At 35.8% G+C, this 12,135-nt stretch overlaps 1 protein-coding gene across 1 annotated transcript; it reads right to left on the reverse strand.

Moving 5' to 3' along the window:
- Window positions 1-1,361: 1,361 nt before the first annotated feature.
- Window positions 1,362-12,087, reverse strand: LOC121410203 (mitochondrial potassium channel-like). Its single transcript, XM_041602130.1, has 2 exons — window positions 11,754-12,087; window positions 1,362-3,295 (listed from the first exon to the last, which is right to left on the reverse strand). Exons 1-2 carry the CDS (start codon window positions 11,943-11,945, stop codon window positions 2,492-2,494), a joined length of 996 nt encoding a protein of 331 aa, XP_041458064.1. The 5' UTR covers window positions 11,946-12,087; the 3' UTR covers window positions 1,362-2,491.
- Between the last annotated feature and the right edge of the window lie 48 nt (window positions 12,088-12,135).

A 12,135-nucleotide genomic window follows, 5' to 3' on the forward strand; every position in this document is an offset into this window, starting at 1 on the left:
TTGACAAGAAATTTAACATCATTTTAAATCCTATCAAAGATGTAGAAAAAATAATATAAGAATGCATTAAATGCCATCATTATTGTATACATGAAAAAGTTAAGTGATTTCAAAGATTGAATACATGTAGAACAAAGACCTGAACAGTGTTTACATTATATCAGGTAAATTTATACATGAATATCATATTTCAGTGTAAAATACCTTCTCAAGTCCACCCCAACAAAAAGTTGATTCGAATAAAAAGAGAAAAATCCAACAAGCATAACACTGAAAATTTCATCAAAATCGGATGTGAAATAAGAAAGTTGTGACAATTTGAAGTTTCGCTTATTTTCACAAAACAGTTAACTGCACATACTGGCTGGTATGCAAATGAGGAGACTGATGACATCATCCACTGATTCCACTCACTATTTATTTTGCATTTTATTATATGAAATATTCTAATTTTCTCCTCATTGTCAAGTCAAACAACAATGATTTCTCCCTGAACATATACATGTATGGTTCAGTCAAGTTGGTCTTTCTTGTTAAATCTGTAAAATGAAAAAATGTGTAATTCAAACAATAAAAAACAAAAGAAATAGTGAGTGATGGACATCATCGACTGTCCCATTTGCATGTCACTGAGTTGTGCGTATCACTGTTTTTTTTACTAAGCGAAATTTCAAAATGTCAAAACTTTGTTATTTTACATCCGATTTTGATGAAATTTTCAGCATTATGCTAGTTTGTTTTTTCTCTATTTATTCAAATCAACATTTTCCTGTGGTGGACTTGACCTTTAATAACCCTTTAAAAAAAGTACACAAGTATGTACTTGTGTAAAATTATGTAAAAATTTACATAAAATGAATCATTGGTTAATTTTAGTTGCTGTCATAAATACTGCCGATGAAAGACCCTGTCTATCTGCCACTATTATTAGGCAGGCAAGAATAGTTCTATACAAAATGCATTTTACATAGCTTGAAATCTTCCATTCATCAGAATTAAAGTCTGAAATATATCCAGAAAAAATATCATAATTAAATATTAAGAAAATAACTGATGCCATAGCATTTTCCAAAAAGTAAAATACATGTTATTATTATTATTTTATTCGGCATTTCAACAAAAAAAGTTTACAATCAATTTACAGGAGAATATACAATTACAAAGTGAAAAGGGATGTTTGCAGAACAAGTATACAATTATTTAAGCCGAGATTGAGGACAGAATTAAGTAACAGAATTTATAATTTCATAAACAAATAGACAAATTAGTACATGAAGCATAATATCATCATTATTTCCAAAACAAAAGAATACATTTCTTGTGACTTAATTCATGTATCTCAATTGTTTGTAATGCAAACATATGATTTGTAAATCTAAAGTGCTGTGATATTAATCCATTTCGCTTGTTAAAAAATACATGAAGTACCGGTATTGCAAAATCACAAATGAAAATTAAAATTAGCTTTTTTTGTGTCGATATACAGAACTTATTTGGTGGTGATGTTGGCCAAAAAATGGTCTGTATTCAATTGGATTATAATTCAAAGAAAAATCTGCATTTATTAGAAAATTGCACATTAAATTGAAAAAAAAATTATGTATATTGCAGAACATTACACATGTAGTAGTTAACTTGTATTTATTCAAAGATGTTACACTGTATTCACTGAAGGCCTACTGTAGATAGATGCTTCTTATTGTATCATCAATATAAAAGAACAGTATGATCCATCTCTCAAAGCAGTCCACCATGAATGCAAGGTTTAATTCCAACAGCACCATGTGTCATTTGGCAAAGTTTTTATCTACATTCGGCAATCTCCACCCCGGTGTAGTAAATTGGTACCAAGTTGCAAGTTATTCATTGAATGCTTAAATACAGTGCGCCTGATCAGGGTAGCCTAGCTACACAGCCAGGGTAGCCTAGCTACACAGCCAGGGTAGCCTAGCTACACAGCCAGGGTAGCCTAGCTACACAGCCAGGGTAGCCTAGCCACACAGCCAGGGTAGCCTAGCCACACAGCCAGGGTAGCCTAGCTACACAGCCAGGTTAGCCTTGCTACACAGCCAGAGTAGCCTAGCTACACAGCCAGGGTAATTTAGTATGCAGCACCTGGAAACATTGTGGGATAAAACTTTGCAAAGCAAAACATACCGATACTCTTTGAATTTTTGTAATAACAAACAATTTGATTTAACTGAAAAAAGGAGTGAGAAAATACAGGGATGCCCATTAAAGTCATTTCTAAATGTATTAAATACATTAAAAATGTTTTCAATGGTAAAAATATAAATAGGATCTTAATACATCCTTTCATTTGTCTGAAAAGTGGTATTCCTGGACAATAGTCCTTTTTTATTTAAATCAGTCTGACTCATCATAGACCCAAGTAATTGCATTCAGAGTATTACAAGTTAAAATACTATATTTAGCAATGAATCGGTGAGGTCTCAGGATCTACATACAGCAACTAATACAGACTCTGATATCACTTGAATATACTATACAATATAGGTAGAGTTAAAGCAAATGCACCATAAATAAAGACTACTGTTGATAATGTACTCATTTTCATCTCCCATTCTAGTTTCTGTTCTGTATCACTTAATAACTCCTCAAATGTGCCTGTGTCACTAACCAAGCCAACATCAGTCATTCTCCTCATACCTTTGATCTGATCACTCAGTTTATGATTCCTTTCATCCATCAACTTCTCAATAGCCTTCAGCTGTTGACTCAACAGCTCATCGTGCCTCTCTAGTGTATGGTTCATACTGTTCTTTACATCTGGATGCTGCATGGCATCACTGCCCTGACCCAAAGATTCCTTGAGTTGTTGAACAATAGCAGCAAGTTCTTGACGGGAGCTCCCTGATCCAAGGTCTCCAGCACTAAGCTCAGAGACCAATGTTCGTAATTCATGCATACGTTTCTGATTCACAATGGATGAGCCTATGATACCTATAAGGGTCCCTATGACAGAGCCTATCACTGACCAGTATTTTGTACGTTCCTCTTGAGCCCTTTGTTTCTCATGGCTCTCCCGAACAGCATTAGAGAGATGGGAAAAGGTGTCTCTTTCTCTTGCTTCTACTTTTTGGAATTTCTCCTTGAGACGAGTTTCAGCTTGTAGCATGGAGTGTTCTTCAGTAGCTAGTTCAAGGAACTTAGGGTCATCTCTGGGAGTACGGTCCAGTTTTCCTCTCAAACTATGAAGCTTTGTTTGGAGACCACTCACTTCCCTACCTGCTTCAGCTACTTCCTCTCGTACTTTGAGAAACTCTTTCTCTACCTGTATTAATGACACAAAAGCAAATATCTTATCAGTTTCAATCAAAAACGACTATTTCCATTACCTTGACCAGTGGATATCATGTGTGTCTAAGGAGCGTTACTGTTCAAATTTGCTAACCAATACATGTACAATGTATTAAGTACTTTTCTTCACCTTTATAAAGAGTACTATCTATTTGTTTGTAACACATGTTATTCATGAAAAACTTCCATTTCAATTCAATTTGGTTTATTAGATATAAAACAGAGTACAATGCTGTAGTCCGAAGACTAATGTGCAAAGTTTACATTGAATATTATTTACATTTGAAGATAGTATATACACTTTAAAAATTATTCACATATGAGAAACAGTTGATTAAGTCAAGTGAGATTTCAGTATATAATAGTAGTAGCATGGGATTCAGATAACTGTGTATTGGGGAAAAAACTGTTTTATACTTAAAATCATACAACAAAAAGGTCAGAAATATAATTCAGATTTGATTTCTATGATGAAGTTCTGAAATAGAGATTTAGAATCAAGTCATTGCAACACAATTAATCACAGTTATAGAACATTTGAAAAAAAAAACATTTGAGATATGAAGTTCATTAAGAACGGAACAGAGACTACTTTGAGATCATTCATGATACTATTACATGTGCATGTATATGAGGTCATTTAGTGTTTCTTTTTTGTACAAAAGGTGAACACAATACTCAGATACTGTGTAAGCTGTAATTTTCGCATATTTTGCAAATTGCCAATCAGCCAAGAATTTAAAAACGTGCAAAAATATTGACTCATTATCAGTGCCAATGTCCCAAACAGCAAAGCTTCACTATTGCAAATATCCTGTGTGGTGAAAATTTTGAGAAATGCACCTAATACAAAAAAAAATAAGGTTGAGAAAGTACATAGTAATTCAACAAGTTAGATAGAATTTCACTTTTTTATTTCTCAATCAAAATCAGAGCCTAAACTATTTCCTAACATATTTTTATCAACATTTATTCACTCACTGTAACATTACAATGTATTTTCCGTGAAATAATTTAATTTTGTCATCTGATTGACTATACAAAGGTACATTGGCAGCTATTTGCATACTCATTAATATTCATAAGTCACATGACCAGAAGTTTTAAAGGTGTAAAATTCTGTTCATAAAATTCAACATTTTTGCACTCACAACCAACTTTTTAAAAAATGAATTAACAAAACACAACTTCCAAACATTGCTTTTACAGAACAAACTGTGACATGGGCAATTCCACAGGTTGGTGGACATGAGCTTAAAAAATCAAATTCAATATTTTCTTGAATTTTTTAATACTTTAAGTCCTTCATGCATAATAGTTTCAGGAACAAGAAATAAAAAGTTTATTTTCATATGTATACTTTGGGAAAAAATGGTCAAAAGTTGTGTCTTCCATTCTGTACCAAAATACAAGAAAAGTAGTGAAATATGCCTTATTACCATTTTGTTATTGCAACAACATACCACTTTATATATTTCTGAAGTTTAGAAGAGTCAAATTACCTAAAATACACAACAACTTTTCAAGTAAATTTGTAGTACTCATTCAAAAATGAATATTGCAACCTGCTCAGGTTATGTAACGTGAGTAACCCAAAAAACTGACTTTTTATTTCTGAGAGAAAAATTCTTCACAGTTAATTTGTGGGATTTTAAATTCTATTCCTTCAAACAATCTTTGACACAGTGATGACTATCAAAATCATTAAAAAGTACAATTTTTTATAAAAATAATGAAGAAAAACTGTAACATAAGTAACTTTGTAACGTGAGTAACCATCATGTAATGTGAGTAACCAGTAAAAATTATGCAGTTAGGTAACATTTACTGTGGGATGTCAAGTTTTAAGTCTCATGGTGAGTTGTGAAGTTATTTTTGATTAATTAAAAGCAAAATGAGGGTACACCTCTTTGATGTTACTCTTTGTTCATCAAAATATCAGTGGCCATACAATCAAACAAAAAATTGAATATTAGTAGAAGTATTCACAATGCGAAAGTGCATTAGTAAGACTTGGTTTCGATTAACCAAACTTTAAAGAGTGTTCGAACAACACATTTAATGTCCTTACCTGTAACCCTATCTAGGCTAGGGTATTTTGGGAGTTGATATGGCCCGGGGGGGGGGGGGGGCTGGGTGGGGCCTCCCAGGCTCCCCTTGAGATCTCGGCCATTGGCCGCACGATCATGCCGAAAATTTGCACGCAGGTTGTCTTGGACATAATCTACAATACTATACAGTAATTTATTTCATGCAAATTGGTATTAGGAAGCGATTATGCTAATTTATGCATAATTAGTAAGCAAAATCATACTTTTCCCTCTTACTCCCTAATAAAGCTCCAATTGTTCAAATTTTGGTATAAAATCTCTTTTTAATGTTCCTAGCAAAGAATTTTACACACATTATTGAATTTTTAATGACATTTGTGTTGTTAACCATACATGGACAAAATGTAACGTGAGTAACCATATTATCTGCACCCCAAGTAAAACCATGTGTTCTTTATTTTCTTAATTATGTACAAAGTTTGTCTCCTACTAGAATATACTTCTTTGAAATGGATATAATCAATTTTCACAAAAGCCTCGTATGAGAAGACTTTTCACTTATGTCGACTTTACCTTTTTTTGCATGTCCAAATCATGTAACGTGAGTAAGCGACACATTCCAAAGATTTGCCAGGAGCATAATGAAATTTCAAAAAAAAATTTTATACAAAGGATAGTCAGACTGTGTACTTTGCTGTGATAAGGAGATGTTTAGTTCCTATCAATAATAATGGAGTTACAGCTCCAAGTATGAGTCAAGGTGTCTCCAAATGTAACATGAGTAACCGTGGAATAGCCCACATGATGAATTTCCAGAAATAAAGGTACAAAAAAGTGAAATTTAAGTAACTTTTATCACACTTTCTAACTTTTCTTTACAGGGACATATTTATGTACAAAAGACACATCAGCATGGGGGCATTGTGGCGTGCGCCTGTAATCCAAGCTGTGGGGAAATTACAAATTGATGCAGAGGTTCGAGCCCTGGTCACGTCTTTCAGATGGTAACGTTAAAGGTCGGTCCCAGACGTAAATAATCATTTCTGATTGATACACATCTGACAAAACACACACGTTTTGAGACTTGACCTATGAGGGTCATTTTGGGTACTTTAGACATAACTGACCATTCGCACAGTGTTACATAACAAACTGTGCACACAACTAGGAATTTGAGGTCTTCAGCATGTTTATCCTCTTCCTGGCTTATAAAATGGGAATGCATTCAAAGGTCCATCTTGTGTAGAATTTTATGCTGATTCTAAATATTATGGTCATTTTGGCCACTTATGGCCCTCAAAATGACCAATGACATTGGTTCAATTTATCCAAAAATGCTTCAAATTTTACCAGAATCGTTACAATGGAGTGCTATGACACCCGACACCAGTTTTTTAATCCTTAGAATTGAGCATCCCCAAAGTATTTTGTTCATTTTGGCCACCTTGACCCCTACTCAACGTGTATGTTAATTCAGGCTACACGTATATCGAACATGGTGTGGAGAAATTCAGGATTGCGTCAATATCAGCATCAATTATTGTTAAATGGGGAAAGTTTGAAAGCTTTTGGGTGAAAATCAATGAAATGATTCCACACAGACCAGTGTTTTTGGCCTAACTATTGGACCCTCTTGTCATTTTGACCACTTTTTCCTCAATAATGACTAGTGACAACACATGCTTTGATGATTGAAAAAGGCCTCAAGTGTTGGTCGGTATCATTATCACCATGAGCTACCAACAATCGGTGAAGAGTGCTGATAAATGGGATAAAATCCTTTACATGTACAATTTGTACATCGAGCATAATAAGGTTGTTTGACCATGCACTGTAGTCATTTACATGTACATGATTTTAGCCACCTTGACCACATAGTAAATGTTTATGGAAACTTCACATATGGGGCAAAAAAATTCAAGAATGGGACATTTTAGCATCATTTCATGTAATGTTCAGACATTTTTCTAAACTTTCTAAAGTAGATTAATGATTCCAAATATACATGTATGAGTCTTAATGACAATTTAATGAGCTAGTGGTCATTTTGGTCGCTTTTGGTCCCCGACGATGACCAATCACATTTGCGTATCAAAAAGGATTCAAATGTTGTATTGTTAATAAGTTGTATTATATCAATTATTCATTTCAATAGTAATAGTAGGCCTACATAATCAAAACGTTGTGACCATTTTGCCCATTTATCCAATGTATGGCTTTTGTAAATAAGCACGACTGAGCCACTGAGGAGCAGTTGTGGAAATGCGTGCAATCCCTTTCGATTGGAAATATTCCAAGCTCACCTTGAGTAAAAATTGTGCCAAATACCTCACCACTGTCTAATGTGGCCCAATTGGTCACTGTATGGTCCCTAAATAGCCATAACATCAATCCCCTTTTTTAATTTCAATTATACAGCGTACTATGTTCTGGAGGAAGGCATTAATCCTCAATTCAAAGCTTCGTCATTACAAAGCAATTGGTCAAAGTGAATTTCACGAATAGATTTGACCATCATGCATTTTTACTACCTTCGCCATTTGTATAATGTTTTACAAACCTCACATTGGCATGATTGGTGAAGTTGAAAGTGGAAAACTTGTCCTAAATTGTTAACTAGTGGCCAAAATATCAGCACAGAGAATGACTTCATAAAGAATGCATTATACATGTACATACTTCTTCAAAAGAATTAAGAGTAAATTTGTTACTCACCAATCATGCCAATGTGAGGTTTGTGAAGCATTGTACAAAAAAATACAAAGATGGTCAAAATGAATAGTCAAAACTCTTTTAAAGACCTTCACTGTGGCCAATTTTGCTTTGTAATGATTCTCAGTATAAGTGGACTATAAAGAGGGAAAATAATGCTGGCTACATAGGACCCTACAGTGACCAAAGGGGCCATAGTAGACAGTCACAAGATATTTGGCACAATTCTTACTCAAGGTGAGCCTTGAGTAAGAATTGTGCCAAATAATATTTCCCATCAAAAGGGACTGAATGCATTTCCATGGACCTACAAATTCTGCTCAGTCATGTTTACTTCAAAATTCACACATTGGATAAATGGTCAAAGTAGCTAAAATGACAAAATGGTCACATTTTGACTATGTATTATTAGTAATAATCATATTGAATTAAATAATTTGTCACTGATTATGATTGATATAACACATCTTACAAAAAATACAGAGCAACAGCATTGGAATCCTTTTGCAATTGTCATTGGTAAACGTAGGGACCAAAAGTTACCAAAATGACCACAAGTTAATAAATAGTCATTAAGACTGATATACTTGAAAGTTGAAATCATTGTGATCTACTTCTGAAAGTTATGTACATAGTATGTCCTATCTAACATTAAATGATGCAAAAAAAATTATCATTCCTGAATTTGTTTCCATGAATGAATTTACAAAATGGTCAATGCGCCTAAAATTGTGAAAATGACCAAAGAGCATGGTCAAACAACTTCATGTATACTTGTTGTTAAGGTTTTTATCAAATTCATTAATACTCTTGATTATTGGTGTGGTAGCCTCACACTGATATTATTGAGCAACATTTGAGCCCTTTTCAAATCAAATAATGTGTGGTCACTAGTCATTATTGAGAAAAAGCGATCAAAATAACCACATTCTCCAATAGTTGGGCAAACAATAATGGAATCATTGCATTAATTTCACCCAAAAGCTTTCAAACTTTTCCAATTTAATAAAAAATGTTATAAAACTCTTTGAAACAGACAGCTGCCAGCTGTCTTTGGTCATGTTGGTGAGTGGGGCCAAAGTAGTTCAGCGGAACAACCAAATTACAGAGAAGGAACTTGAAGCTTAACTTTTTATGCCTTGGCTTGGCCTAATAAAGTTAAGTTTTGGTCTACCTTAGGAGTAGGACAAACAAACAAGATAGATCATGAGACCCATGTTCATGATCTAGTTAGATCTAGACCAAGAGCTGCAGTCCCCGTGGGGGGGGGGGGGGCACTTGAACAAAAAAATGGTGGGGGTGTGCCGTGGGCGAGACAAAAAACGGGGGCCTTGGAGCGGGCTAATTGTAAAAAGGAGGCTCCTCTGAATGGGCTTCGGAACTAAAAATGTTTGTGAAAACGGGGGTCCTTGGAACAGATCGCCAGCGTGTGAGTGCGTATGCATCCCTACAGAACGGTCATGTGTGCATGATGCAGCTAGCGCGACCTCCACCAGGTGCGCTCACGGAGAGCCGAGGCGATGGTAGGACTGCCCTCTGCGGCCGCTTTTCACCAAAATTACAGCAGATCAATGCGATCCGAATGGCATAACGAAATATGCGAAGCTTTGGAGCGGATTTCTTTCTTCTTTTTTCTCGATAAGAAGAAAATGCTATGCCTTGGAGCGGCTTTCTTCGTTCTTCTTCTCAATAAGACAAAAATGCTATGCCTTGGAACGGAAATTTGAGTGTAAAAATGGTCCCCTCCGCAGCACATACCCACTATGCATTATATAATGAGTGCCCCCCCCCCCCCCCCCGGGCTTCAGTCTCTGTTATGTTGGTTGTTCTGCTACAGAGACCAATGTTCTAGCTCAATGTATATAGGGGACTCAATGGCCATATGTTTATGTATTAAGTTCGGATAAAACAGGGAAGTGAAGTTGCACGACAGACATTGCACGACAGACATTGAACCAACCAGAGGACATTGCCTACAATTCAAACAACAATTGTAGAATTCTCTCCTACCAACACAGCTTTTTCCCAAGTACATTGTACCATCTGCTTGTGGAATGTCTTGCCTACAACAGTGGTTTTGGCTCCTTCAACTGAGTCTTTCAGGAGCCACCTGGGTCCTGGAACCACTTACCCTCCATTAGCTCTCCAGTTGAGATGCATCTTTTTACTTGCACTTTAGTTTTGTTACTTTTTTCAACTGCACCAAATGTCATGTGCTTTTGTGAATGCGGCCTCAGCCAAGTACGACAATACTCTGTAAAGAGGACTGTACTAAACAGAAGAAGAAGTCACCGTTTTTTCCCCCTTTTAAGTTTATTTTCCCCCGTTTTGGTGCATTTCAGCCCGAAACGAAATAATAATCTTTACTTTTTTTATTTTCGGTACAGTTCTTTTTATATATTCTTATGAAATAAAGATGAAATCAATGAGCCCCGTCAGGAGGATTTTGCATTGTTAACCCCCTAATGGTGGCTGCACAATAGCGAGCCATCTATGCACGAGGTCGAGGAGAATTTTTTTTAACTCTTTGTTAGCTGTGCACGGAATCCCCTATTGCCGGATTAATTCTGTGGATGCCAGAAATGGGTGCTCTGAATTTGCATGCATAGTTTACATGGCTGTAATTTTGTTATGCTTTATCCTACAGAAAAATGTTCTGCAGTAAAGTTGTAGAGTATAAAATTAGCTTTATATTCATGTATATATCATAATCTACTCATGTTTAGAAGATATATGGAAACCTTCAAGTTTCAATTGGCAAACTACAAGTGTACAGGCTATTCATTCCCAGATTTTTATAAGAGAACAAGCTACTTATAACCCATTTTTCAAAGAATAATAGCACAGGCCCAATAGTCACCTAATAGTTGACAATGGCAAGGCAGGAAGCGCAGCTTAGGGAGCTTAGCTTTTGTGATTGATAGCATTATTTAAATCAATGTAATGGGATTGTCATGAGTTTGTGCCGATTGGCGTACTTGGCGAAGCAGCAAGTGTGCCAATCCGCGAACTTGGTGGGCAAAGACTATGGTCAGTTCCCCCATGTCTGCGCAGTCTCCCAAGTCTGCGCACCCGCGTATCTGCGCGATTCTAGTAAAAAGAAGATACGCAATGAGCACGAACTTTAAACATGTAATACATAGACAGGTATTCTTTAAAAAAATCTGACTCAAAATGGTGGAAAAATAATGAATTTAGGGCATTTCATGTGACAGCCTCAAAATGCAGCCTTTGTCACCAAAATCCCTGAATCGTGTGCAAAGTGAATGAGTGCGCAGACATGGGGTACCATTTTTTTTCAATCTGAAAATGACTGCCCGAGGTTTTTTCCAAGAAAATCATATATTTCTTTCAATTTTTTATGAGATATTTGGCACACTAACTCATTATGATGTAAGGAACATTATCAACTGAAAGATTTTGTGAAATAAGAAGAAATTCATGTTAAATCTTAACTCAAATTGTTAGGTGCGCAGACTTAAGGCCCACCATGACCATCATACTTAAAATGTTGAAAAATCCTTGAAACAGACGGCTGCCAGCTGTCTAGTCATGCTACTTGCTAGTTAGATCAATCTAGTTATTAGGGTTAAGGTTTTAATATGGCAAAGGTTAGGGGCCTATATCATATAGGGAATATATACACAACTAATCAATACATAAAATCACCTCTGTTACTCTATTCTGAGCTGCCTTCACATCCCCGATGCCTATAATTTGTTCGTAGGCGGTCATGGCACTGGCTGCTCTGCCGTTAGTTAAGGCGTGCACGACCTTGTCCACCCGTTCATTCCCAGTGTGAATTTCGCGAAGTTTCATCCGGATCAAAGTCAACTTTCTGAAGTCGAATTGACGCGACATTGTTTCTGAAGTAACGTATCTCTAACTTTTGATTTAGCCTCGACCTTTAATATGGTGTAGACTATGAAGATTTACTTGCCGTTATCCGAAATTTGTCTTGTTCCCGAGGCCGAGTCGAGAGCTGATTATGACTGGGAGTAGGAGTGAGGGCATCCTGCCGTATACAGTATACCGTAGCAGACATGTCAAA

The sequence above is a fragment of the Lytechinus variegatus genome, chromosome 3 (genome assembly GCF_018143015.1).
Source record: "Lytechinus variegatus isolate NC3 chromosome 3, Lvar_3.0, whole genome shotgun sequence".
Taxonomy (NCBI): Eukaryota; Metazoa; Echinodermata; class Echinoidea; order Temnopleuroida; family Toxopneustidae; genus Lytechinus; species Lytechinus variegatus.